The sequence below is a fragment of the Saccopteryx leptura genome, chromosome 6 (assembly GCF_036850995.1).
Source record: "Saccopteryx leptura isolate mSacLep1 chromosome 6, mSacLep1_pri_phased_curated, whole genome shotgun sequence".
In the NCBI taxonomy this organism is placed as follows: domain Eukaryota; kingdom Metazoa; phylum Chordata; class Mammalia; order Chiroptera; family Emballonuridae; genus Saccopteryx; species Saccopteryx leptura.
The window spans coordinates 127,119,842-127,144,652 of record NC_089508.1 but is presented as its reverse complement, the minus strand read 5'-3'; the positions used below and the strand labels follow the sequence as shown (position 1 = coordinate 127,144,652).

General features: G+C 45.6%; 1 protein-coding gene across 1 annotated transcript in view; it reads right to left on the bottom strand.

Moving 5' to 3' along the window:
* REC114 (REC114 meiotic recombination protein) overlaps nucleotides 1-24,811 on the bottom strand; it is a 113,156-nt gene that overhangs the window by 2,469 nt on the left and 85,876 nt on the right. Inside the window, exons 3-5 of the mRNA XM_066341537.1 lie at nucleotides 14,805-14,888; nucleotides 6,764-6,961; nucleotides 1,538-1,624 (exon numbers count right to left, since the gene is read on the bottom strand). Of these exons, the coding sequence (XP_066197634.1) occupies nucleotides 1,538-1,624; nucleotides 6,764-6,961; nucleotides 14,805-14,888 (369 nt within the window). The remainder of the gene's footprint in view (nucleotides 1-1,537; nucleotides 1,625-6,763; nucleotides 6,962-14,804; nucleotides 14,889-24,811) is intronic.

The window sequence follows — 24,811 nt, the reverse complement described above, 5'->3', positions numbered from 1 at the left end:
TCTACAAGGTAAGGGACTGGGCTACGGTGACCCCTCACTGAGGCTGACACGTCCTGAGTAAGGACGTCACACCCTGCCTTGTTTCAGGATTTTTTTTTACCTCTACTGTCCTCAGCCACTTTGATTCAATTAACCTCTCACCTCAATGGAAATGTGAAGCTACAAACAGGAGCTATACTGCTCATAAAAATTAGGGGATATTTCAAAATGAATATTAAGCTATGAAACATCCCCTAATCTTTGTGAGCAGTGTATGAAGTCTGCTGCCGCCAGACCAAGGCTTTTATTTTCCTGTCCTAGTCCCTGAGTTATTCCAGGAAAACCACTCAAGTCCTTTATTCTCTGATTGTCTATTTATATTGAATTAGTGGTTAGCCAAATGGAAAAAAACACCCATATTTTCTTTTTTCTACCACTTCTAGAAGTTTGATACATGAAAAAGAAAACTCATGCTTGAATATTGACGAATTCCATTCAGAATTCTGTGGGAAGCTGAGGGGCTGGCGGAGCCTGCTGTGGATGCCCCAGGGCCGCAGTGAGCAGGTGCGGGTGCTGAGACCAAGGACCAGGTTGTGCAGGACTCTGGGAACAGCAAATGGCATGGGGAGAGGGGAGTGTGGGAACAGTCGAATCCTCCTGGCTCCACGTTCCAAGCTGAGATCTCAACACTGAAAGTTTGCCCAGACAGAAACCATCACTGATCTTACTCCGACTTCACAGTGATTTGTCTTAAAACAGCTCTCAAATTTCAGTCAAATTGACATTCTTCCCTTTATTCCTGTTTCTGGGAAAGTGGTAATTCTTTCTCACATATATAAAGGCTAACACAATAGGCCAGTGTATTTCAAACTTTTCACACTGAGAGCCGGGTGAAAACAACTATTTGAGGACAGTTAAGGCAGAAGTCACCCTGAGCATAAGTAAATTCAACAGATCACTGGGTGTAAAATCTTCATACATCAGGGAGGTTAGCTCTCTCATGGACAGGTGGGTGAAAAACTTGTAGCCACCCTCCTGCTTCTTTAGGAGAGTTCTTCAGTCTGTACCTTGGCTAATACAGCAGGGTGGATGAGGATGAGGATGGCCTGGCTCAGCCTGGTGGTCAGGTCAGTGGATTGAGCATAGGCCCCTATGTGCGGACATCCCAGGTTCCATTGCTGGTCAGGGCACACAGGAGCAACACCCATCTGCTTCTCCACCCCTCCCTCTCCCCCTTTTCTCTCCCTCTCCCACAGCCAGTGGCTTGATTGGTCCAAGCGTCAGCCTTAGGTGCTGAGGATAGCTCAACTGGTCCGATCATCAGCCCCAGACAGAGGTTGCCAAGTGGCTCCTGGTCAGGGTGCATGTGGGGGGGTCTATATCCCCTCCTATCACTTAAAAAAAAAAATGACCTGGCTATCTCTACCCTCTTCCATAATGGCACACCAGGTCACTATTCTAGAAAAAGGGGGTGAACAGTGAACAGAGGTATACGATTCTCAGGATCACTGTGTTCTGTGATAAGAACTGAACATGGAGAACATGGACCAGGCTCTACCTGAGCTAGCTGGGTCACTGAGGTCCTTCCTCCAGGAGCCCCAGTGTCGGCTGGTGCGCACAGCTGCTGCTCTGGCTCCCAGGTCAACTGGAATGAGACAACTGACAATTAGAACACAACCGTAAACACTGGCCAGTGCAGAGATGGAAACAGGCATTCCTGTTCAAAAGCCAAACACCAGGAGAAACCCCTGTTGGGCGACCTGTCCTGGTTCCAGCCAGGCTGTTACTAACAGACCGCAGCAGAGCTATGCAGAGTTGATACACCTGAGGCTTCTGCCCTGCACTTGGGCCTCCTTGGTGCCTGACGCTGTCCCTGCTGCTTCCTGACCAACCTGTTATGCCTGGCTGTCAGAGCCCAGACCGGGACCCAGGACCACTGGCTGAGGCTGAGGGACAATCTATACGACTCAGCTTTTGAATGTCATGATTTGTCACCTAAAAATCATTACTCAAGTAATACATACTCATTGCAGAAAAGCAAAGCAGGGAAAAGAAAAAACCCCATCATTGCAAGATAACCATATATTTTTTTTAACTAAAACCTGGTTTTAAAAAAACCTAGTTTTAGACATTCTAAGTTCTTGGACGCCGTGGTGATAAAAGGAAGGAACCACAGAGCACCTGACAGAGGTCCGGCCCCAAGAACACACAGCTCAGTAGGGAATGCGGCTCAAGCAGTGCTGAGCTGAGGCCAGTGCAGGGATGAGCTGGAGGGATGTCCACGCCTGTGTGCAGACCCACCCCAGAGTGTGTGTGGTTTCCAAGGAGGCTAAGGGGTTGTTCCCGGGCAGCATACGGGGAACGTGTTCCAGGCAGACCCCTAACAAGATGGAAAAGGCGGCTGGAGACGGGAAAGGCTGTGAGGGCTGCTTTCCGCTAACAGCGAGAATGGACAAGAGCCCCACCTCTGACTTCTGGATGCAGCCTGTAGGTCTGGTACTGCTGGTCCTGTAGCTGCTACAGTGCTGGCTCCAGACAGGTGTCCCACCGCAGGAGTGTGAGACCAAGATTCTGCCTGGCACCTCATCCTGTTACCAGTGTGCTCTGGCCACCAGGAGTCACAGGTGCCAAATTTTGTCTGGAAGTGACTGGTGCTAGTCAACGGGTGTCAACAGAAAGGTCGATCTGGAACCATCAGAACCAGGGTGAGGGGACAGAGAAAGGACAGAACAGACAAAACAAGGTCACTAACATCACAGGGAGGACAAAGGGAAGGGGTGCTAATGCAAGCCCCATTTCCAGTTTCCTCATCTATAACCCTAAGAGCCGTACTTGAGCGCCCTGTCCCTTCCAGCTCTGGTGTTTGATGTTCTCCTAGGATACGAATCAGTTCAGCTCGTAAAATGTTCTTCAAACAGCTGAAAAGATGACCAGAAGCTGTATGCCACAAGCACTAAATAGCCAAGTGTGACCAAGTCCCTGAGGCAGGTGGGGTGGCTCCCGGATGAGGCAGACGGCCTACTCACAGGCCGGATGAGTGGCAGGATGAGGTTTTGAGCACACGGCAGGAGCCCACTGGCTGCTTACGGAGGGAGGAGTTCCCCTCAGACTTGCCATCCTGGCCGGGAGGAGGCTGGGTTGCCCAGAAGCCCTCAGGTTGAGAAACACTTGGTTAAGCCACAATTAGCAAAACTGCAAGGCTAATGAAAAGCAAAAACCAAATAGCCACAAAATGATTCAAGAAAGTGAAATACATAAGGATTTATCTATTTGCAAAGAGAGAACTATTTTATAGAAACATAGAGGTGCTGGGTAAAGGACACACCTGCATTCAGGACAGCAGCAGGGTGACTGGGACCCGACCCCAGCTTTTCATCATGAGCTGTATTGGGAGAGGGAGCATGGCACCAGCTTGGAACAATAGCTGCTAAGGGCAAGCCTTGGACTGCTTGTAATCAGATGTGTCTGCTGTGGTGAGCTCGCCCACAGCTTTGTCTTCTCTGTACCTGACACCATCCTGTCACAGCCTTGCGTACTCTGGAGCTCCAACTCGTGCTGACTGACCAGGGCACTGGTGTGTGCACACGCAGAGGAAGGCAGGTTGGGAATGAGAGCCATGCTGGCAGACACAACCCCAGGCGCTTCCTGCCAGCACAGCACTTCAAACCTGCATGAGATCAGACTGTGGAGCTGCTGGTCAGGCCATCATTCAAACCCAGATCCATTCTGGTGCCAAAGTCTATCATCTGTACAACACCATACTCTGTCGTCTAGCAGAACTTGAGAAAAGAGAGGAGCCAGTGACAGCCAGGCTGGGGACATCTCTAACCAGATGTTTGGACTGGCCTTTAACACCCAACCTTCCGCACTGCTGGGGCTCACCCCCGTGGAGTCGGCTCCTCACATTAAAGTGATGGTTTATCTTTACCTTTAGGTAACTGTGTGGCATCATTTGCCTTCATTACCTTTGTAAGGCATGCCAGACCTGTTTTCTCAATTTGAGGGCCCTACTTGGTTCCGGCTGTCCCCCAAACACTGGGTACTGTCATCTAGATCCAGTGCCTAATTAGTGAAACATGCAACAAAGGACATCTATTTAGAGGGCAGAGGCCAAGTCCTAGGCCATCAAGCAGCTGATAAGAACTCATGCCGTCCCATGTGTACAGAGGGTGCTTAACAAATATAGCAGGAGCTGAGCAGGCAGTGTCTGAAACAAGGTCCAAGGTTTATGAGTAAAGCAGCTTCAGCGTTGACAAAGTCCCAAAAAAGGTCACACAGGCCCTGGCCGGTTGGCTCAGTGGTAGAGCGTCGGCCTGGCGTGCAGGAGTCCCGGGTTCGATTTCCGGCCAGGGCACACAGAAGAAGCGCCCATCTGCTTCTCCACCCCTCCCCTTCTCCTTCCTCTCTGTCTCTCTCTTCCCCTCCCTCAGCCGAGGCTCCATTGGCCTGGGAGCTGAGGATGGCTCTGTGGCCTCAGGCGCTAGAATGACTCTGGTTGCAACAGAGCAACGCCCCAGATGGACAGAACATCGCCCCCTGGTGGGCGTGCTGGGTAGATCCCGGTCGGGCAAATGCAGGAGTCTGACTGCCTCCCCGTTTCCAACTTCAGAAAAATACAAAAAAAAAAAAAAGGTCACACAGAAACAAGCGAAGGGAAAGAGTGCTAAACCCTGAAATGAGGGAAAGAGTGCTAGAACCCGTAACCCGCCTGACAAACACCACACATTCCAAAGGAAGTCATGCAGCATGTGTCGCAGAGGAAGGCTTGACAACATAATGTATTGTACGTGCATGTTTGCCCGCATAAGTCACGAGTGACAAGAACTTGGGATAAACCAGCAGACGTGAACCATCTTGGTCCAGTGAATCTCAGGGGCACTAAACGGACAAAGCTATGGAAAGCCATGTTTGGGAAGTCATTTCTTAGAGTAACAAAAAGTCCAGCTTGGAAGAGGAATCTCATCCCACGAGAAGAGGCAGCCCTCACTCTGCCAGCCTTGGGGACAGTGTGTCCTCCCTGGGCATGTTGGGAACAGTGGTTCAGCCTTCTGAGCACGAGACCCCTTCACACAGTGAAAATCATAAAGACCCCAGACAGCCTTTAAGTTTGAGTTAAATCTACCTTATGTTTTTATGTTAGCAATTAAAATGGTTTTAAATATTGATTCATTTAAAAATAATGAACATATTAATATTTAAAACATTTTCATGAAAAAATATTTACTAAAACAAATGTAATGATTTCTGCAAACCCCTTTAATGTCTGGCCTAATGGCAGATGGCAGGGCCCATCTGTGTCTGTATGCAGCCTACTGAAATATCCCTTTGGCTGAGAAGCCAGGTTTTCAGTGGGTGGAAGAGGCAGATATACTTCAAACCACCTTTCAGACCACTGTGGATGTTCTTACACAAGACACTAAGACTCAATAAGTGACAGTTGCCTGGCCTGTGGTGGCACAGTGGATAAAGTGTCAACCTGGAAATGCTGAGGTTGCCGGTTCAAAACCCTGGGCTTGCCTGGTCAAGACACATACTATGGGAGTTGATGCTTTCTGCTCCTCCCCCCTTCTCTCTCTCTCTCTCTCTCTCCCCTCTCTATAATGAATAAATAAAATCTTTAAAAAAAAAAAAAGAAAAACTCTCTTTAAAAAAAATAAATAGCCTGACCTGTGGTGGCGCAGTGGATAAAGCGTCGACCTGGAAATGCTGAGGTCGCCGGTTCAAAACCCTGGGCTTGCCTGGTCAAGGCACATATGGGAGTTGATGCTTCTAGCTCCTCCCCCCTTCTCTCTCTCTGTCTCTCTCTCCCTCTCTGTCTCTCTCCTCTCTAAAAATAAATAAAGTAAAAAATAAATAAATAAATAAAAATAAAAAAATAAGTGACAGTTTCTTAAAGGTTAGTTGGAACCTAGCATCTGAAATCACAGCCACATTATGCTAAATCCATGGGTCTGTTCTGGGCCTTTTCTTACCCGTGCCTGATTTTTCAGCACCATATATATTGGGACATTTGGAAAATAGTGGTTTCCTGAGCTGTACAGATTTTCCAAACATTGATGCATTGTGTCATGCCATTGTACAAAGAGTCCCATTCACGGTGGCCTCAGAAGTTTCCTGAGTTTGGAGCTGTCATGCTTCCTGGCTATCAAGAGAGAAGCTTATTTCATCGCTGGTGATAAAGGCTATCAGTTGTTTTCCTGAAATGATGGGCTCGCTCTGTTCATTTCCAAGAAAACATCCACCAAGTGCTCAGAGCCGAGTCAGCATCCTTTGTGTTCTTTCCAGTAGGGCTGCTGTCCTGTGAGGCCACCCATCCACCCCCAGTGCAGCCACGCAGGTGTCCTACCTCTGACCTGCTTCAGGGCGCAGGCGCACCTTTGTTCTGCCAGCGCTGGGAGAGGGATCTGGTGCTATTTGGGACTCCTGCCCGATTTGTGCTATGGCGACAAGTTTCGCTCACAATGCTTTTTGTCCCATTAACGCAAATATTCACTAAGTGAAGGGTAAATAGTATCTTAATATTACTAGAATGACACAGACTTCGTGGGTCCCCAGAACAGTCTCTGGAAGGGTTCCATTGACCACATTTGGATTGCCACTGTTCCAGAGTGACAGCCAGAGAGCAGCTGGGACCCTTCTCAGTCTAACTGCTATGATGAAAACAGCCTTCAGTTTACATAAGGTGCTTAACATTAGTCTTTTAACCTACAACCCTGATGGACTTGACAAATCCCGCTGTCACCGTGGCCTCCAGGGAGCAGTGCCAGCGTCCTGACATACCTACCTCGCGCTGCAGGGGTGTGCCCAGCACACAGCCCTGCTCGCTGCCTCCCTGCATGCACAGCTGGGTCTCCTGGCCACGGCTGTCAGGCATCTGCACGGGGACATAGCGGGCCAAGCTCTGCACGCAGCTGCTGCAGCAGTCCAGGGCCTGCTGCCGGGACTCGCCTCTGAACTGCACCCGGAACATGCGGCTGCGGTCCTGTGGAGCACAGCAGAAGTTACTCTCCGCACCTCATCACGTCACTGCAGCTGTGCTGTGGGGCATCTTCTCGGAGAGGAGGGGGTGTGGGTAAGGCAGCATTCACCCACCTAGACTGTGTCAGCGTGTAGTGAACCAGACACACGCATGCACACACTCGTGCATAACCATTTGTATTAGACATACACACACCTGCACGTAACTGTATGTATATATTAGACATATACACACTCATATATAACTATATATATTATATAATTAACATAGGTTATACATAAACATCTATTTTACACTACTCTTTTGTAACCTAAACTTTTTTATTTCACAGTAAGTATAAAAATAGAAGTATACTGCCTGACCTGTGGTGGCGTAGTGGATAAAGCGTCGACCTGGAAATGCTGAGGTCGCCGGTTCGAAACCCTGGGCTTGCCTGGTCAAGGCGCATATGGGAGTTGATGCTTCCAGCTCCTCCCCCCTTCTCTCTCTCTGTTTCTGGCTCTCTCTCGCCCTCTCTCTCTCTCCTTTCTAAAAATGAATAAATAAAGATAAAATACTTAGATACCATCTTAAAAAAAAAACCCCAAAAAACAAACAAACAAACAAACAAACAAAAAAAATAGAAGTATACTTCATTACTTTTAACAGCTGAAGATTATCCCTTAACTGGCCCCTACTAACAAGCACTATTCCCAGCCTTTCCTAAGATGCCCACAGTCTTTGATAAGCGCTTTGCACACAGACACCTGGTGGGAGGAGCTGTGCACCCTAGCCTGTGCCACACTGCCGGGCATGTGCCCACTCCCTGCACCTTTAACACCAGAGATGACTATTCCATTTATTTTCTTTTTTTTTAACCCAGTTAAAGTGAGGGTGTATGTTCTTCCGGCACAGACAGACAGTTGTTTGTATTTTTACCTCATCTGCAGCTGCTCACCTTCACTGGTCACTTTCCTCTCCAATGAGTAATCCTCAAATTATCAAGAGTCACTGAAAGCTAATGTTCCCCAAGGAAGGGAAAAGAACTGATAAGAGGGTCCTGGCCAGATAGCTTAATTGGTTAGACTTAATTGCTGGTTCAATCCCGGCAGGGCACATACAGGAACAGACCTGTATTCCTCTCTCTCTTCCTCGCTCTAAAATCAATAAACATTAAAAAAAAGAAAAAGGACTGATAAAAGCTATACATTTAATTTTGGTAATACTACAAATCTTCTTTTATAAAATTGATTTCTTGCTTAAAATTAATTGTTTCCAATTCACCCTGGTTTAGACTCACTATGAAGACCTAGATGAAGTATCTGTATATTAGCTATTTATATTATGATTCTGGGAGTACATAACCTTTTTTTATTTTTTATTTTTTTTAGGTGAGAGAAGTGGAGATAGTAAGAATGTGCCTTGACCAGGATCCACCCGGCAACCCCATCTGGGGCCAAGACTCGAGTACTGAGCTATATTTAGCACCTGAGGCTGTTGCATTCTGGTGGAACTATCCTCAGTGCCTGGGGCCAATGTTTGAACCAACTGAGCCACTGGCTGCAGGAAGGAAGAAGAAGAGAAGGGGAAGAGGGAAGGGAAGAGAAGCAGATGGTCATGTCTCCTGTGTGCCCTGACTGAGGATTGAACCCAGGACATTCATATGCCAGGCTGATGCTCTATCCACTGAGCCACCAGTCAGGGCCTTTTGAGAAGCAATAACAATAACAATTATACCTTATAGCTAGATGAAAAACTACATAAGAAACAGACAACTATTAAGAATAAACAAGGCAAAAATCTTGGACAAGAGGTACAAGTCTAGTGGTGTCTGCACATGAGTGCACAATGAACAAGTGTGGGTAGTTAGAATTCTCCCACGTCGGTCAGGAAATGATGGGAGCTTGTGTGTCTGACAGCCTGGAGCCTCGCTCCATATTTCCTCTGTGAAATTCTCAGGTAGAATCTAAGCTTATTACCTGCTGCTATAAATAGCACTTCAGTGCACAAGGACCCCAGATAAACCCAGCTCCACTGGAGAAATGTGACAAAGAGTGACATCTCCACCCATGTGCTCAACCCTGTGGGGTACAAAAGGAGAAACCAGCCCCTGGGTTAACAAAAATGATCCCCTGGTTGAAAATCTTGATGAGATTTATTTTTGTGCCATAATTAAAAGTCATAAAGACTTTTTAGTTCACTAGCTGTGAAGTGGAAAGTTTCAAGAATATGCTAAACAGCCAGAAACTTCCCCAAACATAGTTTCAGTTTCTGTTATCACAGGAGGTGCCTTATATGGTCACTTGACTGCAAATCAATGTCAAGTTATAACTACTAGAACATCTGCTTTCACACAGACTTGGTCAGGGAACAGAAGGAAGGGCGAGTGCTGATCTCTTCACATGGATCTTGGGACTGCCCAGGGCATCTCCACACGGAGACCACTGCACCTGAGCTGGTAGCTCTCACTGACGTTCCTGTCTTGTTATGCTTGGAAGACACGCCAGTTAGCACCACGCAGGAGCAGAGCCAAGGGGACAAGCGGAGACCTCACAGTCCACTGCTTTCCTGCTGGTTTTAGAGTAGAGTAACCACTCAGATCTGCAGGAAGCTCCCTGTCAGCATGAGGCCCCCGCTGGAGCAGTTTCCCTGGTTTCTCCATTGGAGCAGGAGCAGTGAGTTCCTCTGCTGTGCGGGGGAGGGGGGGGGGATACAGAGCAAGGACTTAACCAGGGAAGTGACCTCAGCATTCCCTTTGGTCCTTTGCTTTGAGATCAAAGCCTTGGCCAGACGAAATCACAGAATTCTTCAGTGAGTTACTGGGGGCAAGGTAAAGAGGACAATGCAATGATTGGCTTTACTCCTTGGAAATGTCCCTTCAGAAAGGGACATGCGTGTCAGCGTCCGCCAGTCTCCCAGGACCGTTGTGAGCAGGAGTCCTGGACAAAAGGAAGTACAAGTAGGCAGAACACACACAAAGGACTTGTTTCAGCCAGAGGGAAAGGAAATATAATCTTTGTTACCACAAAATTTAAGTTATTAAATTGCTGCTCAAGGAATGACAATTTTGTTTCAAAATACTGTTTCCGTGGGTCAATTTAAATAATATCTGTTATATAACAGATGCTTGACTAAAGTTACCCAAGGCAAGAAACTCCAAGATACGCTTCGCCAGGTAAGGCAAAAGGAGGAATCAGTTGGTTCAGTATTAATATATAAAGTCAATAAATCAGGCCCTGGCCGGTTGGCTCAGCGGTAGAGCGTCGGCCTGGCGTGCAGAAGTCCTGGGTTTGATTCCCAGCCAGGGCACACAGGAGAAGCGCCCATCTGTTTCTCCACCCCTCTCCCTCTCCTTCCTCTCTGTCTCTCTCTTCCCCTCCTGCAGCCAAGGCTCCACTGGAGCAAAGTTGGTCCAGTTGCTGAGGATGGCTCTGTGGCCTCTGCCTCAGGCACTAGAATGGCCCTGGTTGCAACAGAGTGGCGCCCCAGATGGGCAGAGCATCACCCCTGGTGGGCGTGCCGGGTGGATCCCGGTCGGGTGCATGCGGGAGTCTGACTGCCACCCCGTTTCCAACTTCAGAAAAATACAAAAATAATAATAATAATAAAGTCAATAAATCAAAGGAAAAAATATATCTTGATAGGTGTGAAAGGCTTTTGATAAAATTTAGTATGTAATCCTTATAAAAGTATTAGTAAATAAACTATCACTGAAAGAGTATCCCCCATACATGGTAAAGAGTATCTAATCAATAGCCAGAAATGTTTTGATGTCTAAATCCCTGTGCCCATCAGGTCAGGGAAAGGTCAAGGGCGGCCCTGCAACACAGGACTGCAGTGTTCTGCAATGACTAGTCAGTGGTCGGCAAACTGCAGCTCGCGAGCCCCCTGTGGCTCTTTGGCCCTTGAGTGCGGCTCTTCCACAAAATACCACGTGTGGGCGCTACCTTGATAAGGAATGTACCTACCTATATGGTTTAAGTTTTAAAAATTTGGCTCTCAAAAGAAATTTCAATCGTTGTACTGTTGATATTTGGCTCTGTTGACTAATGAGTTTGCCAACCGCTCTAGGTAATTCAATAAGGTGAAGAGAGTATTAACTACAACAGGAGTCCCCAAACTTTTTACACAGGGGGCCAGTTCACTGTCCCTCAGACCGTTGGAGGGCCGGACTATAAAAAAAACTATGAACAAATTCCTATGCATACTGCACATATCTTATTTTAAAGTAAAAAAACAAAACGGGAACAAATACAATATATAAAATAAAGAACAAGTAAATTTAAATCAACAAACTGACCAATATTTCAATGGGAACTATGCTCCTCTCACTGACCACCAATGAAAGAGGTACCCTTCCAGAAGTGCGGCGGGGGCCAGATAAATGGCCTGAGGGGGCCGCATGTGGCCCGCGGGCCGTAGTTTGGGGACCCCTGAACTACAAACTACCAGAAATAAATAAAATTACTGTTTGCAGATTATAAAATTTCCTAGAAATTAATAAGTTAACATAAACTATCAGAGTTAAAAGTTTAGTGAGGAAGCTAAATTTAAATAAATTCATAAGAAATACAATAATAAGCAGATAGAAACATCTTTGGGATAAAGAGCACCACTCATAGTACCAACAGGCAAAAGGTCCCTAACCTTAAGTGTTTTTAACCTATAGATTATATGACATATACATAAATACTATATATAAACTTATTTAAACTACAAAGATGACTTAAATACATATTTCCATATAACATGTAATGTCTACATGTTTATAATGTAATCTCTCTACAGAGAGTATCTAAATACTCTGAAGAGGAGAATTAGGCAAAAGCAGTAAAAAGGTGATTCACAGGTGAAATAAGGCTGTTAACACAAAAAATATTTATTCTCACTAGTTACCAAAGAAATGCAAATTAAAGGAAGATGCTTACTTTGGCCTACTGAATTGGAAACATGACTTAAATGTACATTGTGTCACTGTGTTGAAAAGGACTTGGATAAAGGAGCCCCTTACACAGAATTAGTGCTGTAGAAATGGACCGTCTGCCTGGAGGGAAAACTTGCTAAACAAATGGTCAAATTTCTAGGACTGCTATCTCAAGAGCCCTGTAAATAAATCCTCATGAAAATCAAAACAGATCTGTAATGGTGGTAAGTTGGGAACTCATTAACCGAATTGTGGTGCATCCAAACAATAAAATACTACGTGGCCGTGAAAAAACATGTTTCCAAAGATGGAGAAGTGACCTGGGATAACGTTTCTGACATAAGTCACATAGCAAGGGGCCAGGATACAAAGCAAGTTGCACACCACAGCCCCATAGTTACAAACTATCCATGTGGTGGACACTACTCGTTCCATGAGCCGATTCACGGGGGCTGGAAAAGCCACACCATCCTTCGCTCATGGCTGCACATTGGGACAACCACACTGCACTGCTCCTTCTGGCCCCCGAGACGGGGCGATGTCTTCCAGGGGTGGTGGGAGGTGGGGCACCACACCGGACATTTATGCTTTCCTCGTAAAGCCAGCAGCTGAAGCTGATCTTCCGTGAATGGAAGCAAGTCAGAGCTGCAGTAGCCGTTTGGCAAATGTGAGGGTGAGGCCATGCTTCTGCACCGCCCGCTTCTGGATTCCTTTCCTTATCGAGTGAGCAGAATATGGGGGCCATCCTACCTGGATTTCCTGTCACATGCTTCAGAATATTGATATGATATATATGCTTAGTAAAAACTTCAAAATGTTAATAATGATTACTTTTAATTAACCCTATTTGGATGACAATGGTTAGTAATAACATTACATAAGTTACAGGTGTGCATCTTTAAAATACGACGTTGGCACCCTCCACAGTGTGCTCACCACCAAGGCTAGTCTCCTGTTACCGTGGATTTGACACCCTTTACCCTCCCCATCCTTCCCGGGCTCTCCCCACCTCTCTGGTAAGCAGCATTCTGTTGTTTGTAATATAATGATTATTTTTGAGTGGTCAAATTATGGTTGTTTTTTATTTCGCTCTTTATAAAAGTTAAGATTTTAAATAATATATAATCAGGAAAAAATTAAACTCAAATGTCAGACATATGCCATGGTTACATACACATTCACTCAGCATGACGCAGTGCTGGGACTTGGCTTCAGAAGACCAGCTGGCGGCCCAATCCTCTGACAGTTAGCTGTATCCCTGGCTATTGGCGAACGCTGAATGCAGGTCCCTTGCACGAGACAAGGAAAACGGGGTTCATGAATCTTTGAGCTGGCGCTGCAGACCGCTTTGGCCATCCAGTGAGGTCAGTGGACCCCTTCTTAGACCAATGTTTTCTTTTTTTTTTTTTTTTTGTATTTTTCTGAAGCTGGAAACAGGGAGAGACAGTCAGACAGACTCCCGCATGCGCCCGACCGGGATCCACCCGGCACGCCCACCAGGGGCGATGCTCTGCCCACCAGGGGGCGATGCTCTGCCCCTCCGGGGCATCGCTCTGCCGCGACCAGAGCCACTCTAGCGCCTGGGGCAGAGGCCAAGGAGCCATCCCCAGCGCCCGGGCCATCTTTGCTCCAATGGAGCCTTGGCTGCGGGAGGGGAAGAGAGAGACAGAGAGGAAGGAGGGGGCGGGGGTAGAGAAGCAAATGGGTGCTTCTCCTATGTGCCCTGGCCGGGAATCGAACCCGGGTCCCCCGCACGCCAGGCTGACGCTCTACCGCTGAGCCAACCGGCCAGGGCCAATGTTTTCAATCATACAAAATATATAAGATTACAAAGGAAGCCAATTAATTACACTGACATGGTTTCTTATAATATTAAAATATCAATATATGAACTAATAATGTAATGCTCCCGTATTAAACTACTTGATAAGAAGGTCTAGCAGTGGGACTCACAGCCACCGCCATCCTGAGCATAAATGACAGGTGAGCTGTCAAAAGTTACTGTGATCAGACAGGAAACGAATTCTCGGTGCAAAGGTCTAATACAACTGTGGCTGATGCCTGCATTCGTAACTGAAGGAAAAAATGACTTTCAATTAGAGTTTCTGGACCCCTGTCTTCTCTGAGGACCTTTTGGGAGGGTCATGGAGCCCAGACAAAGCCCCTTCTGCTAGCTACTCCTGAAGACCTCCTCTATCTTTCTGTTTATGAAATCAGACCTTCTACCTGAGTCTCAGTACTATCTGTCCAGAGATGCTAACAGATAGGTTGTCTACGGTTATTTCTGAAAGGGATCCAACCAGGTGAGGATCGTTCTCTATGCGTAAGACAGGCAGAAAGCAAATAAAAGGGAATTTAGTTTTGTTGGGTTTTTTTTGGAATTTAGTTATTTTTATTTTATTTATTTGAGAGAGGAAGGGGGGGGGGGGGAGAGAAACAGGAACACAGATCTGTTCCTGTATGTGCCCTGGCCAGGGAATCAAACCAGCAACCTCTGTGCTCCAGGACAATGCTCTAACCAAAGGAGCTATCCAGCCAGGGTGAGAATTTAATTTTTAATATTAAAGAGGAAAAAAGTGGAAAGATACTTTCAGCGAAGCACTAAAAAATATGCAGCTTTTAGACATCTAGCAAGACAGACACTGATGTCACCCACCTTCCCCATCTATGCCTGGGAGACAGAGGCTGGCCGCTTGGCTCTCCCAGATGGAACCCCCAGCCCGGCTCCTGGGTAGCACCCTCACCAACCAGGCTGTCTTCCTGCAGTCCTCACTGCCTGCTCATAATGCAAACCCTTCTTAAGCATGGGTATCATTCCAGGACCAGCTCACCTGGGAGAAGAAGCTCCCGCACCCTCCCCCCACCTGGACCATATGTACCCAGAAGGTGAGAAGAGTGTGGTCATTTTCTTAAAAAACCAGTTGCTTAAAAACAGCATCTTGCCTTTATTGTCGTTCCAAACAACAGACAATCCATGCGTCTCACAATCTTCAACCAGTTCTTGCTACCAATGAGTGAAAATCCTTCCTGAAACAAAGTAATTAAGCAAAATTAGCAACAAAGGAAAAAATCTGCAAAGAACAGCTGTGGTGCGGGAAGCTGTTCTGTTGTTTATTCTGTGGTATTCACACAGAGACAACCACCTCACCAGCTACGGGGTGACCATTCCACTGAGTGCCGTGTCCCAGTTCTCTTCCCGCACGGTCAACATGGACCTTTTATTTCTCATCTTAATCTTTTCATATTGACAAACAATAAACTATTAAAGATGATAAATGTCCACAGTCACATTTCCTGTGAAATACTCTTCTATGCCTCTAGGATTTGCCAAAACATGAGTTTATATTCCTATAAGCTGAGGAGTCCCGTTACACTGATTCATTGACTTATCTGACACAACCCTAGCTACAGAGTGAGATTTCTCATTGTATCTTATTTTCCGATTCCTATGAATGGAAGAACTGAAGCAATTTGTTTTTAGACACTGAATGTTTAGTTCTTTATTTCCTCCTGAATACATGAACAGAAGAGGCAAAGAGGGCAGTAGTGGGCACACAAGTCCCGAATGAGGGACAACAGCTGGATCCCAAATGCGAAGGAAGGATGAACTTTTCCTGCAGCTTCTTCATAAAGCGAATAGAATGGATCATCTCATGATCATGGCAGCTCATGAGCTCCGATTACATTGTCAGTGGACTTCCCTAGTAAGCGGCCTGTTAAGCTGGCATGTTGAACATTTAGTATAATGAGTCAGGGAACTGACCCCTGACAGGGTGCAGGCCCTGTGCGCCCACTGAGTTCTGCCTCGTGGTGTCACCCACCCAGCCAGGGAAGGCTGCCATAGGCACTCAAGAAATCTCTACCTCTTGGAAGACAAAAGGAAATGTCTCTTAACCACCAGAACAGCTCTTCCTAAATCTGCATATGATAAAACCTTCATAGAAATTCACAGCTCAGGGAAACAGTGTAGGTTAATTCCTTGATATTTCCATTAGAAAAAAAGTCAATTTTAAAATGCTGATTCTTAGAGTTTAATCATCAATAGTTGGTCACCTTTTCTTTTTCTTTTTAAAATAAATAAACAATGAAGTTACGCAAACCATTTGTGATTTCTTCTTAAAGCTCTCTTGGAATTAGCAAAGAGAAAAATTTGTTTATTATTATACCCAAAACCATGTTGCCATAGTTTAAAGCAGCGGCACCCAGGGAAACGAGCACTCAGACACGGCTGATGGGAGTGGAAGCTGGTACCTTTGTCGTGGAGGGCCATCTGGCAATATTAGAATGACACACGCACTGCTGTCTAACACAGTGCCCCAACACTGGGACTCACTGAACAAGTCGGCCTGCACACAGAGGACGTGCTGCACGCAAAAGGTTAGCAGGTCTGCATCTTTGTGGCAGGAGACTGGAGATCACTTAGGTGTGCGGCCCTAGTGGGTTAGGCGAAGTCTGGGCTCTGTGTGATGAGGGACCACAAAACTAGAAGTGAGGCACGCACCACATCAGCGCTATCTGGGAGAAACAGAATGTGAGTCACATGTAATTTTAGATTGTCTAGTAGCCACATTTTAAAAACAAAATTAAATTGATAAAATGTTAATATTTTGCTTAACTTAATGCAGCAAAAATTATTATTTCAACATGTAAACAATTTAGGCCTGACCAGGAGGTAGCACAGTGGATAGAGCAATAGCCTGGGATGCTGACAACCCAGGTTCAAGACCCCAAGGTTGTCAGCTTGAGCACGGGCTCACCAGCTTGAGTGCGGGGTTGCTGGCTTGAGCGTGGGATCACAGACATGACCCCGTGATGGCTGGCTTGAGTCCAAGGTTGCTGGCTTGAGCAAGGGGTCACTTGCTCTGCTGGAGCCCCCTAGTCAAAGCACATATGAGAAAGCAATCAATGAACAACTAAGGTGCCACAATAAAGAATTGATGCTTCTCATTGTAAGGTATTTTTCCCCGCCGAGAAGGAAGGAAGGGGTCAGAGCCACAAAGTGTGGAATAATAAAAGGCTTTACTGAGTACAGAGCATGCATCCTACCCGGCGAGGTTCCCTGGCCTTGAGGAAAGATGGAGGCCAGAGAAGCCGCAAATGGTGACCCATGTGGGAGATATTTAAAGTGTCCTTAAGGTGGTCAAGCTACTATGACGTGGTGAAATCTCGCTGGCAGATGGTTGCTGTTTTCCAAAGGGCTCCTGGGAAGTTATGTTCTTTTGGCGCACTTGGTTGTGGGTGGTCCTAGCCAAAGTTCGTGGATCTGACCTTTCCCCCTTATCCACTGACCTTACACTCATCTCTCTCCTTTCCTGTCTGTCCCTCCCTCTCTCTCTCTTAAAAAAAAAAATTTAGAGCATTATTAATAAAATAATATAAAAAAGAGAGTCTCACCTAAGTCTTTGAAATCCAGTATGCATGTTATATTCACACCCTGTCTCAATTTGGACACTATATTTTTCGTGATTAAAGTGAAATCTTACCCAAACAAAGAAGTTGAGTTAATGAAAAAAAATATTTTATACTGCTTCCATTTCAAAATCAAAATTTAAATAAAATTTGGAGTAAGACTACTTACTGTGTGTCGTTTTGTTTTTACTTTGAACCACACAGCATACTGGACAAGTATATGGGATGTCTGTAGGAAAAAGGTACCCATTCCAACACGGTGCAAACTTAGAAAAGCAAGGGTAGGGGTGGGTGGGGGGGACCTAGGATATGCCAAGTGTACGGAAACTGTGTACTATCTTTACCACTTCTCTGTAAATCTAAAACTATTCTAAAATAAAATAAATTAAAAAGGAAAAGAAACAATCTGCTCTTGGCCTCACGGGACAGCTGTGGCCCGTCACCTTGACAGCATCTCCTATTTGAGCCACTTTACGGCTCCTCTCCATCAGGCTGTCCACACCGTTTTGTCCTAGACTTCATACCTCTCTTCTGTCCCCCTTGACACCTGACATTTTTGCTGTTAGCCTCTAATCATTGTTCATCTTACCTCCAGTCTCCACTGGGTCGCTCTGCTGCTCCTTCCCGCAGCACCGGGCTTTTCTTTCCCATAGCAACTGCCTGTGTGTGCATAGTGATGACTGACTTTGGACTATAAGCCTCATGCAGGCCGGGCTGTGTCTGTTCTTCTAGCTACTGTGTAGATAGAGCACCTATTATAGTGTTTAACCCTAGAAGATGCTCCAAGTTTGGTTGAGTAATGGAACTAAAGAATGAAACTCTTTATTAAAATTAATTAACAGCATAACATGCCAGCATCATTTCTTGGGAGCAGGGTAGCCTGTCCAATGATGCAGAACATCTTGCTTTTATTTGATGTATACTAATCAGGATTGTGTCCAGGATTCAGAAAGAGCTCTTTCATTCTGTCATGGGCTTTAGTAAAGAGGTCTGCACCTAGCCACTTGTTATTCATATATTCCTAGATTTTAATAACTGATCTTCTATTTTTGAAAATCCACTTCCTTGAATCTCCTGTAAGGCTTACCCATCAGCTGAATCCAGTTCCGCTCACCTACGGGCTCCTCCGTGCAGCCCTCCCTGACTTAGTTCTGTGGCTTGCTCTGTGCTCCCAGCAAAATGCTACGCCTACCACTACTGCAGCCCTCGCTGCCCACCTTGTGCTCCCGCTGTGGCTGGGTGTTGGGCTGGAGTTAAAACAGGCACAGGCTCTGCCAAGGGGAGAATGCTTCAGAGTCACCCGGGGACCTTTTCCTCTTGTGCTCAGGACACTGGTCCCCCATCCAGTGAAAAGTCAATGCCATAAGAAGCCATCGTGAACTGATGGGAGTTTGTCACAGTCTGTGGAAGTGCTGTGTGCAGAAATGGATGGGAACATAGAACAAGGTAGGAAGGAAAGAGGCAAAGGACTCCAGGGCACACCAAATCATCATCAGACAAAAGAACAGACATCAGTACCAAGAAGTCATGTCCAGGACAGAGCGACGACCAGCAGAGAATGATAAGCAGTGTCAGGGGGCGCCCAGGGCCAACAGTCTGTGTTGACCCAGCATCAGGGAGCGCGCACACTGCAATGTCGATGGGTGTGTCTGTCACTCTACCCACATTGTTTCCAGCACACTCCACAAGAGCAAGATCTGTGTTTCTGTGTCGTGCATATCCGCTGAGCAATGAAAGTGCGTGTCTGACACCGTTTCCCCAGTCATACTGATCTGGCTCGCATGCTGTCCACCCAGGCAGTCTGAAGTGCAGCGGCCAGAGTGTCGCATGAGTTCAGGACGAGGCAGCACATCACCCTTCTATAGAAAGACAGGCTCAGCTTCTGAAGGTGTGTGAGCACACAAAGCAAAGCAAGAAGAGGCCAGAGACATGGGGTCGATCTGTTGAAAGGGGCCTTTTCTGCTAAGCAAAAAAGTTGGTATCTATCAAAATGATCTTATAATTTTTCTATTTTCCATCAGCATGGTGAAATGTATTGATTTTCAAGTTACCCTCACATACATGAAAGAACCTACTGTGTTGTAACAAATTATCTTTTTTCAGGCACCCAATTTGCTAAATTACATTAAAGATTTTTACATCCATAAGAAAGATCAATAAGACTGGTCTGTTATTTTTCTCCCTGTTAAATTATTCTTTCAATTCCATATAAAGAGTTAGGAACTAGGCCCCCTCTCTGTGGCCTGGAAGGGCCTGTGGAAGACTGGCGTTGTTCCTTCCTTATATGTCTGAGGAATTCACCAGGTAAGTCAGAGGGTTTGAGGTTTTCTTTAGGTGGAACCTTTAAATAATAGAATCAGTTTCCTTAACTGACATTGTTTTACTTAAATTTCTTATTCCTTCTGTTGGCATTGGTTAAGTTGTATTTTTCAAGAAATTTGTGCATTCCATCCAAATGATCAATTGTTATGATGTAAAGATATTTGGCCCTGGCCGGTTGGCTCAGGGCCCTGGCCGGTTGGCTCAGCGGTAGAGCGTCGGCCTAGCGTGCGGAGGACCCGGGTTCGATTCCCGGCCAGGGCACACAGGAGAAGCGCCCATTTGCTTCTCCACCCCTCCGCCGCGCTTTCCTCTCTGTCTCTCTCTTCCCCTCCCACAGCCAAGGCTCCATTGGAGCAAAGATGGCCCGGGCGCTGGGGATGGCTCTGTGGCCTCTGCCTCAGGCGCTAGAGTGGCTCTGGTCACAACATGGCGACGCCCAGGATGGGCAGAGCATCACCCCCTGGTGGGCAGAGCATCGCCCCATGGTGGGCGTGCCGGGTGGATCCCGGTCGGGCGCATGTGGGAGTCTGTCTGACTGTCTCTCCCTGTTTCCAGCTTCAGAAAAATGAAAAAAAAAAAAAAAAAAAAGATATTTAAAATATCCTCTTATCTCTAAAATGTTTGTAGGCTCTATAGTGATACCCCCCTTTTAATTAATATATTTTATGTATTTTTAAAAAATCAGACTTAGTAAGGGTTCATCAACTTTATTCATCTTTTCAAAGTATCAAATTTTGGCTTTGTTGATTTTTCCCTATATGTATGTGCTTTCTAATTCATTGATTTCTTCTCGATTTCTTCCATTCTGTTTTCCTTAGAGCCAATTTGTTGTTATTATTCTTTTTGAGAGATAAGTTTAAATCACTGATTTTCAGTATTTTATATTTTCTACTATGCTTGTAAAACAACACAATTTCCTTTAAGCACCACTTAGGCCAACAAATATTCAATACATGTACTTGACGAGAATGTATATTTAATCATTCTTGGGTACAGGGTTCTACACACATCGATTACATCAAGAATGCCCATTATTTTGTTTCACTTTCTATGTCCTCACTGATTTTTGTCTGCTCTACTATTTGCTATTTAGAGATCTGTGTTAAAGACTCTCACTAGGACAGTTGATTCATCTATTTCTTAAGTATTTTCATATATTAAAGAGAAATAAAATTTTAGCCCTGTCATGACCCTGGCTAAGAAGACTCCTTATATTAAGATGTGTGAACTGATCCCCTCTGTTCCCACATCTTGTGCCCACTGTTGTCACAGCACCTACCACACTGTCCTGTGCAGCTGGCTAGTCTGCAAGGCTTTGAGAATAAGGACCACACAGCACGCCTTATATCTCCTAGCTCAAATATGACATTCAACTGTGTGAAGGGTGAAAAGGTACAACCTTACAGTTAAGAAATAGCCATGAGGATATAATGTACATCATGATAACTATTTGAAAGTTGCTAAGAGAATAGATCTTAAAAGTTATCACAAGAAAAAATATTTGTTAACTATGTAAGGTGACAGATGTTAACTACACTTCTCATGGTGATCACTTTACAATGTATAAAATTTCAAAGCATTATGTTATACACCTGAAGTTAATATAATATGTATGTTAATTATATCTCAATAAAAATAAAAGTTACAGGCCCTGGCCAGTTGGCTCAGTGGTAGAGCATCGGCCTGGCGTGCAGGAGTCCTGGGTTCAATTCCCAGCCAGGGCACACAGGAGAGGCACCCATCTGCTTCTCCACCCCTCCCCCTCTCCTTCCTCTCTGTCTCTCTCTTCCCCTTCCTCAGCCAAGGCTCCATTGGAGCAAAGTTGGCCCGGGCGCTGAGGATGGCTCTGTGGCCTCTGCCTCAGGTGCTAGAATGGCTCTGGTTGCAACAAAGCGACACCCCAGATGGGCAGAGCACCGCCCCCTGGTGGGCATGCCGGGTGGATCCCGGTTGGGTGCATGCGGAAGTCTGTCTGACTGCCTCCTCATTTCCAACTTCAGAAAAAATACAAAAAATAAAATAAAAAATAAAAGTTACATTCAATAGGCACTTATAAATGTTTATTGAATAAATAAAAAAAAATCCAAAGTCATAAAAAGTGGGTTGAGCTTTGTCAAGATAGTAGGTATGTAAAATCCGTAGTAGTGTCTTCCTATGACCACATCAAATTACAACTGAACTACAGAACAACCAACACTGAGAATGACTGAAGTCTGCCTGTTCAAACGTCCTATAACTAAGGAGATAAAGAAGCCACGGGGAAACTGGTTGGAGGGGTGAAAGCCAGAATGGGCTGGTCTCAAACCCACATGTGGTGGATAAAAATCAGGAGGACTATCTCAGCTGCTGAGGTTCCTTCCTGAGGAGCAAGGGGTCCCAGCCTCACACCAAGCCCCCCAGCCCAGGGTTCCAGTGCCAGGAAGATAACTCCCCACAACTTCTGGCTGTAAAAATCATCAGGAATTGTGATTGATTGAGACAGAGGCTGCTGAAGTCTCAGGTGATCCTCTTAAAGGTCCCATGCATGGACTTACTTGGACTCACTCCCTCTGAGCTCCAGCAGTGGGGCAGCAGCTTGAAAGGTGCCAGAGACATATGGGGAAGAACTGAAGTGTCTGACATCATGATGAGCACTGAAGGGGCAGGTTACTCCCAGACAGTGGTGCTTTGTTCCTTTGCTGAGCCCTCCCACATGGAGCTGGCAGGCCAGCATCATATCTGAGTTTCCATGAACCCAGCTAATACCACTCACCCCACGCTGGTGATTCTGAGACCTGCCCTGGCCAACTTAACCCTTTGAGTAGTGAGTTTTTTTCATACTTGCTGACCCCTGGAAGTGAGTTTTTTTCAAAAAATGAAATTAGTTCCATTTATGGTTTTATTAATTTAAAATCATGTTTGTTTGATAACCAATTTATGGAAACAAGAAGAACATATATTTGCCTTTTTTTAGTGTTGCCTTACACATTTTTAAAATAAATCAACTGTACTTGGATGGTCAGGAGGCACAAGGAAGTACAATAACGTTCGTACTACTCAAAGGGTTAAAGACCTACCCAAGCCACTTCCAGTGGCTTTTCCATACCACCAGCCTGTCTTGGCTCATGCTTGAAACTTTCCTAAAATCTCTCAAAGGTTCACAATCCCTGTATAAACAACATCTGGCCTTGGCATACCCCATATCTCTTGCTAAGTGCCTACAAGTCAGCACTAGGGACAGACAGCCTCATTTCCCAGCTTAGCATCTCCCAGGCACCTCCAAGCTTAGCACAGGTGGCAACCATCCGAAGACTGCTTTGTAGCACATACCAGGTGGCCCCAGGCAGGGCACAGTCAGCAGTTGACCGTGGCCTGCACCTTCCAAAAGGGCCCAGAACCAACACACCCGGTAGCCAGCTTTAGACCACACAACCCAATCACCTCAACAAATGGCACAAAGGGCAGATTCAGCCAGCAAAAGAGACCTGCAAAGGCAATCCTGCTCTGTAGGGTCAGCTCCTGCACAACAGCTCCTCCACTGTGATCAAGCCAGTCTTCACAGCCAACCCCTGACACTGATATGGGAACAGCAGTCAAGATTCAACAATAGAAGGGCACACAACCCACACAAGGGACACACTTGGAGCACCCAGCTCACACAACCAGGGAGACTGTGCTACTGGGCCCCATAGGACACCTACTACATAAGGCCACTCTACCAAGACTGGGAGATGTAGCAGTTGTACCTAATACATAGAAATAAACACAAGGAGGCAGCCAAAGTGACACTGCAAGCAAACATGTTCCAAATGAAGAAACAGAATAAAATACCAGAAAAAAAAAAACTAAACAAAATGGAGACAAGCAATCTACCAGATGCAAAGTTCAAAACACTGGTTATAAGGATGGTCAATGATCTCAGTGAGAACATCAATAAAGAGACAGGAAGTCAAAGCAGTGATTTAGAAGATAGGATAGCAGAAATCACCTGATCAAAGCAGCAAAAAGAAAGAAGAACCCCCTCTCAAAATGAATATAGTTTAAGGGGCCTCTGAGACAATATCAAGTGTACTAACATTCGCATCATAGGCAGAGGTGGATTTAACGGCCGGCACACTGGGTGCATGCCCTGGAACCTGATGTCTGAAGGGCCCCACAAAACCCCAATTTTACACTTTTTTCTAATGACACCAAGTTTGGTTTCATATGTGCAATTTTAACATTAATGATACATAATATTTTTTATTTATTTAAAAACATGGTTAACATGTATTTTTATTTTCCCTCTCTTTTTTTTAAGGGGCCCAATATTTTCTTCTGTACCCTGGGCCTCAACTGACCTTAATCTGCCTGATCATAGGGGTGCCAGAAGAAGAGAGAGCAAGTGGTTGAAAACCTATTTGAAGAAATAATAATAAAAAATTTCTCTAAACTGGTGATGGGAATATACAAGTCCAGGAAGCACAGACAGTCCCAAACAAGACAAACCCAAAGAGGCCCACACTAAGACTCATCATAAGTAAAATGACAAAGGTTAAAGACAAAGAGAGAATCTTAAAAGAGGCAAGAGAAAGACAGTTCATTACCTACATGGGAGCTCCCATAAGATTGACAGCTGGCTTCTTAACAGAATCATGTCAGGCCAGAAGAGAGTGGGATAAACTCTTCAAAGTGATGAAATCAAGGACCTACAACCAAGATTATCCAGCAAAGCTATCAGTTAGAATGGAAGGACAGTTAAAGAGCTTCCCAGACAAGAAAAAGCTAAAGAAGTTCATCATCATCAAATCAGTATTACAAGAAATGTTTATTCATTTGGGAGAGAAGAGAGAGAGAAAGAAGGGTGGGGAAGAGTAGGAAGCATCAACTTCCATATGTGCCTTGACCAGGCAATCCTGGGGGTTCAAATCGGCAACCTCAGCATTTCCAGTCATTGCTTTATCCACTGTGCCACCACAGGTCAGGTCCCAAGAAATGTTAAAGAGACTTCTTTAAGAAGAATAAGAGGAAAAATATGAATAAAAATGCCAGCAAATAAATATCTATCAGCAATTCCTTTAAATATAAATGGGTTAAATACTCTAATCAAAAACAGAGTGGCTGCCTGACCAGGCAGTGGCGCAGTGGATAGAGCGTCAGCTGGGATGCTGAGGACCCAGGTTCAAGACCCCGAGGTTGCCAGCTTGAGCGCGGGCTCATCTGGTTTGAACAAAGCTCACCAGCTTGGACCCAAGGTCGCT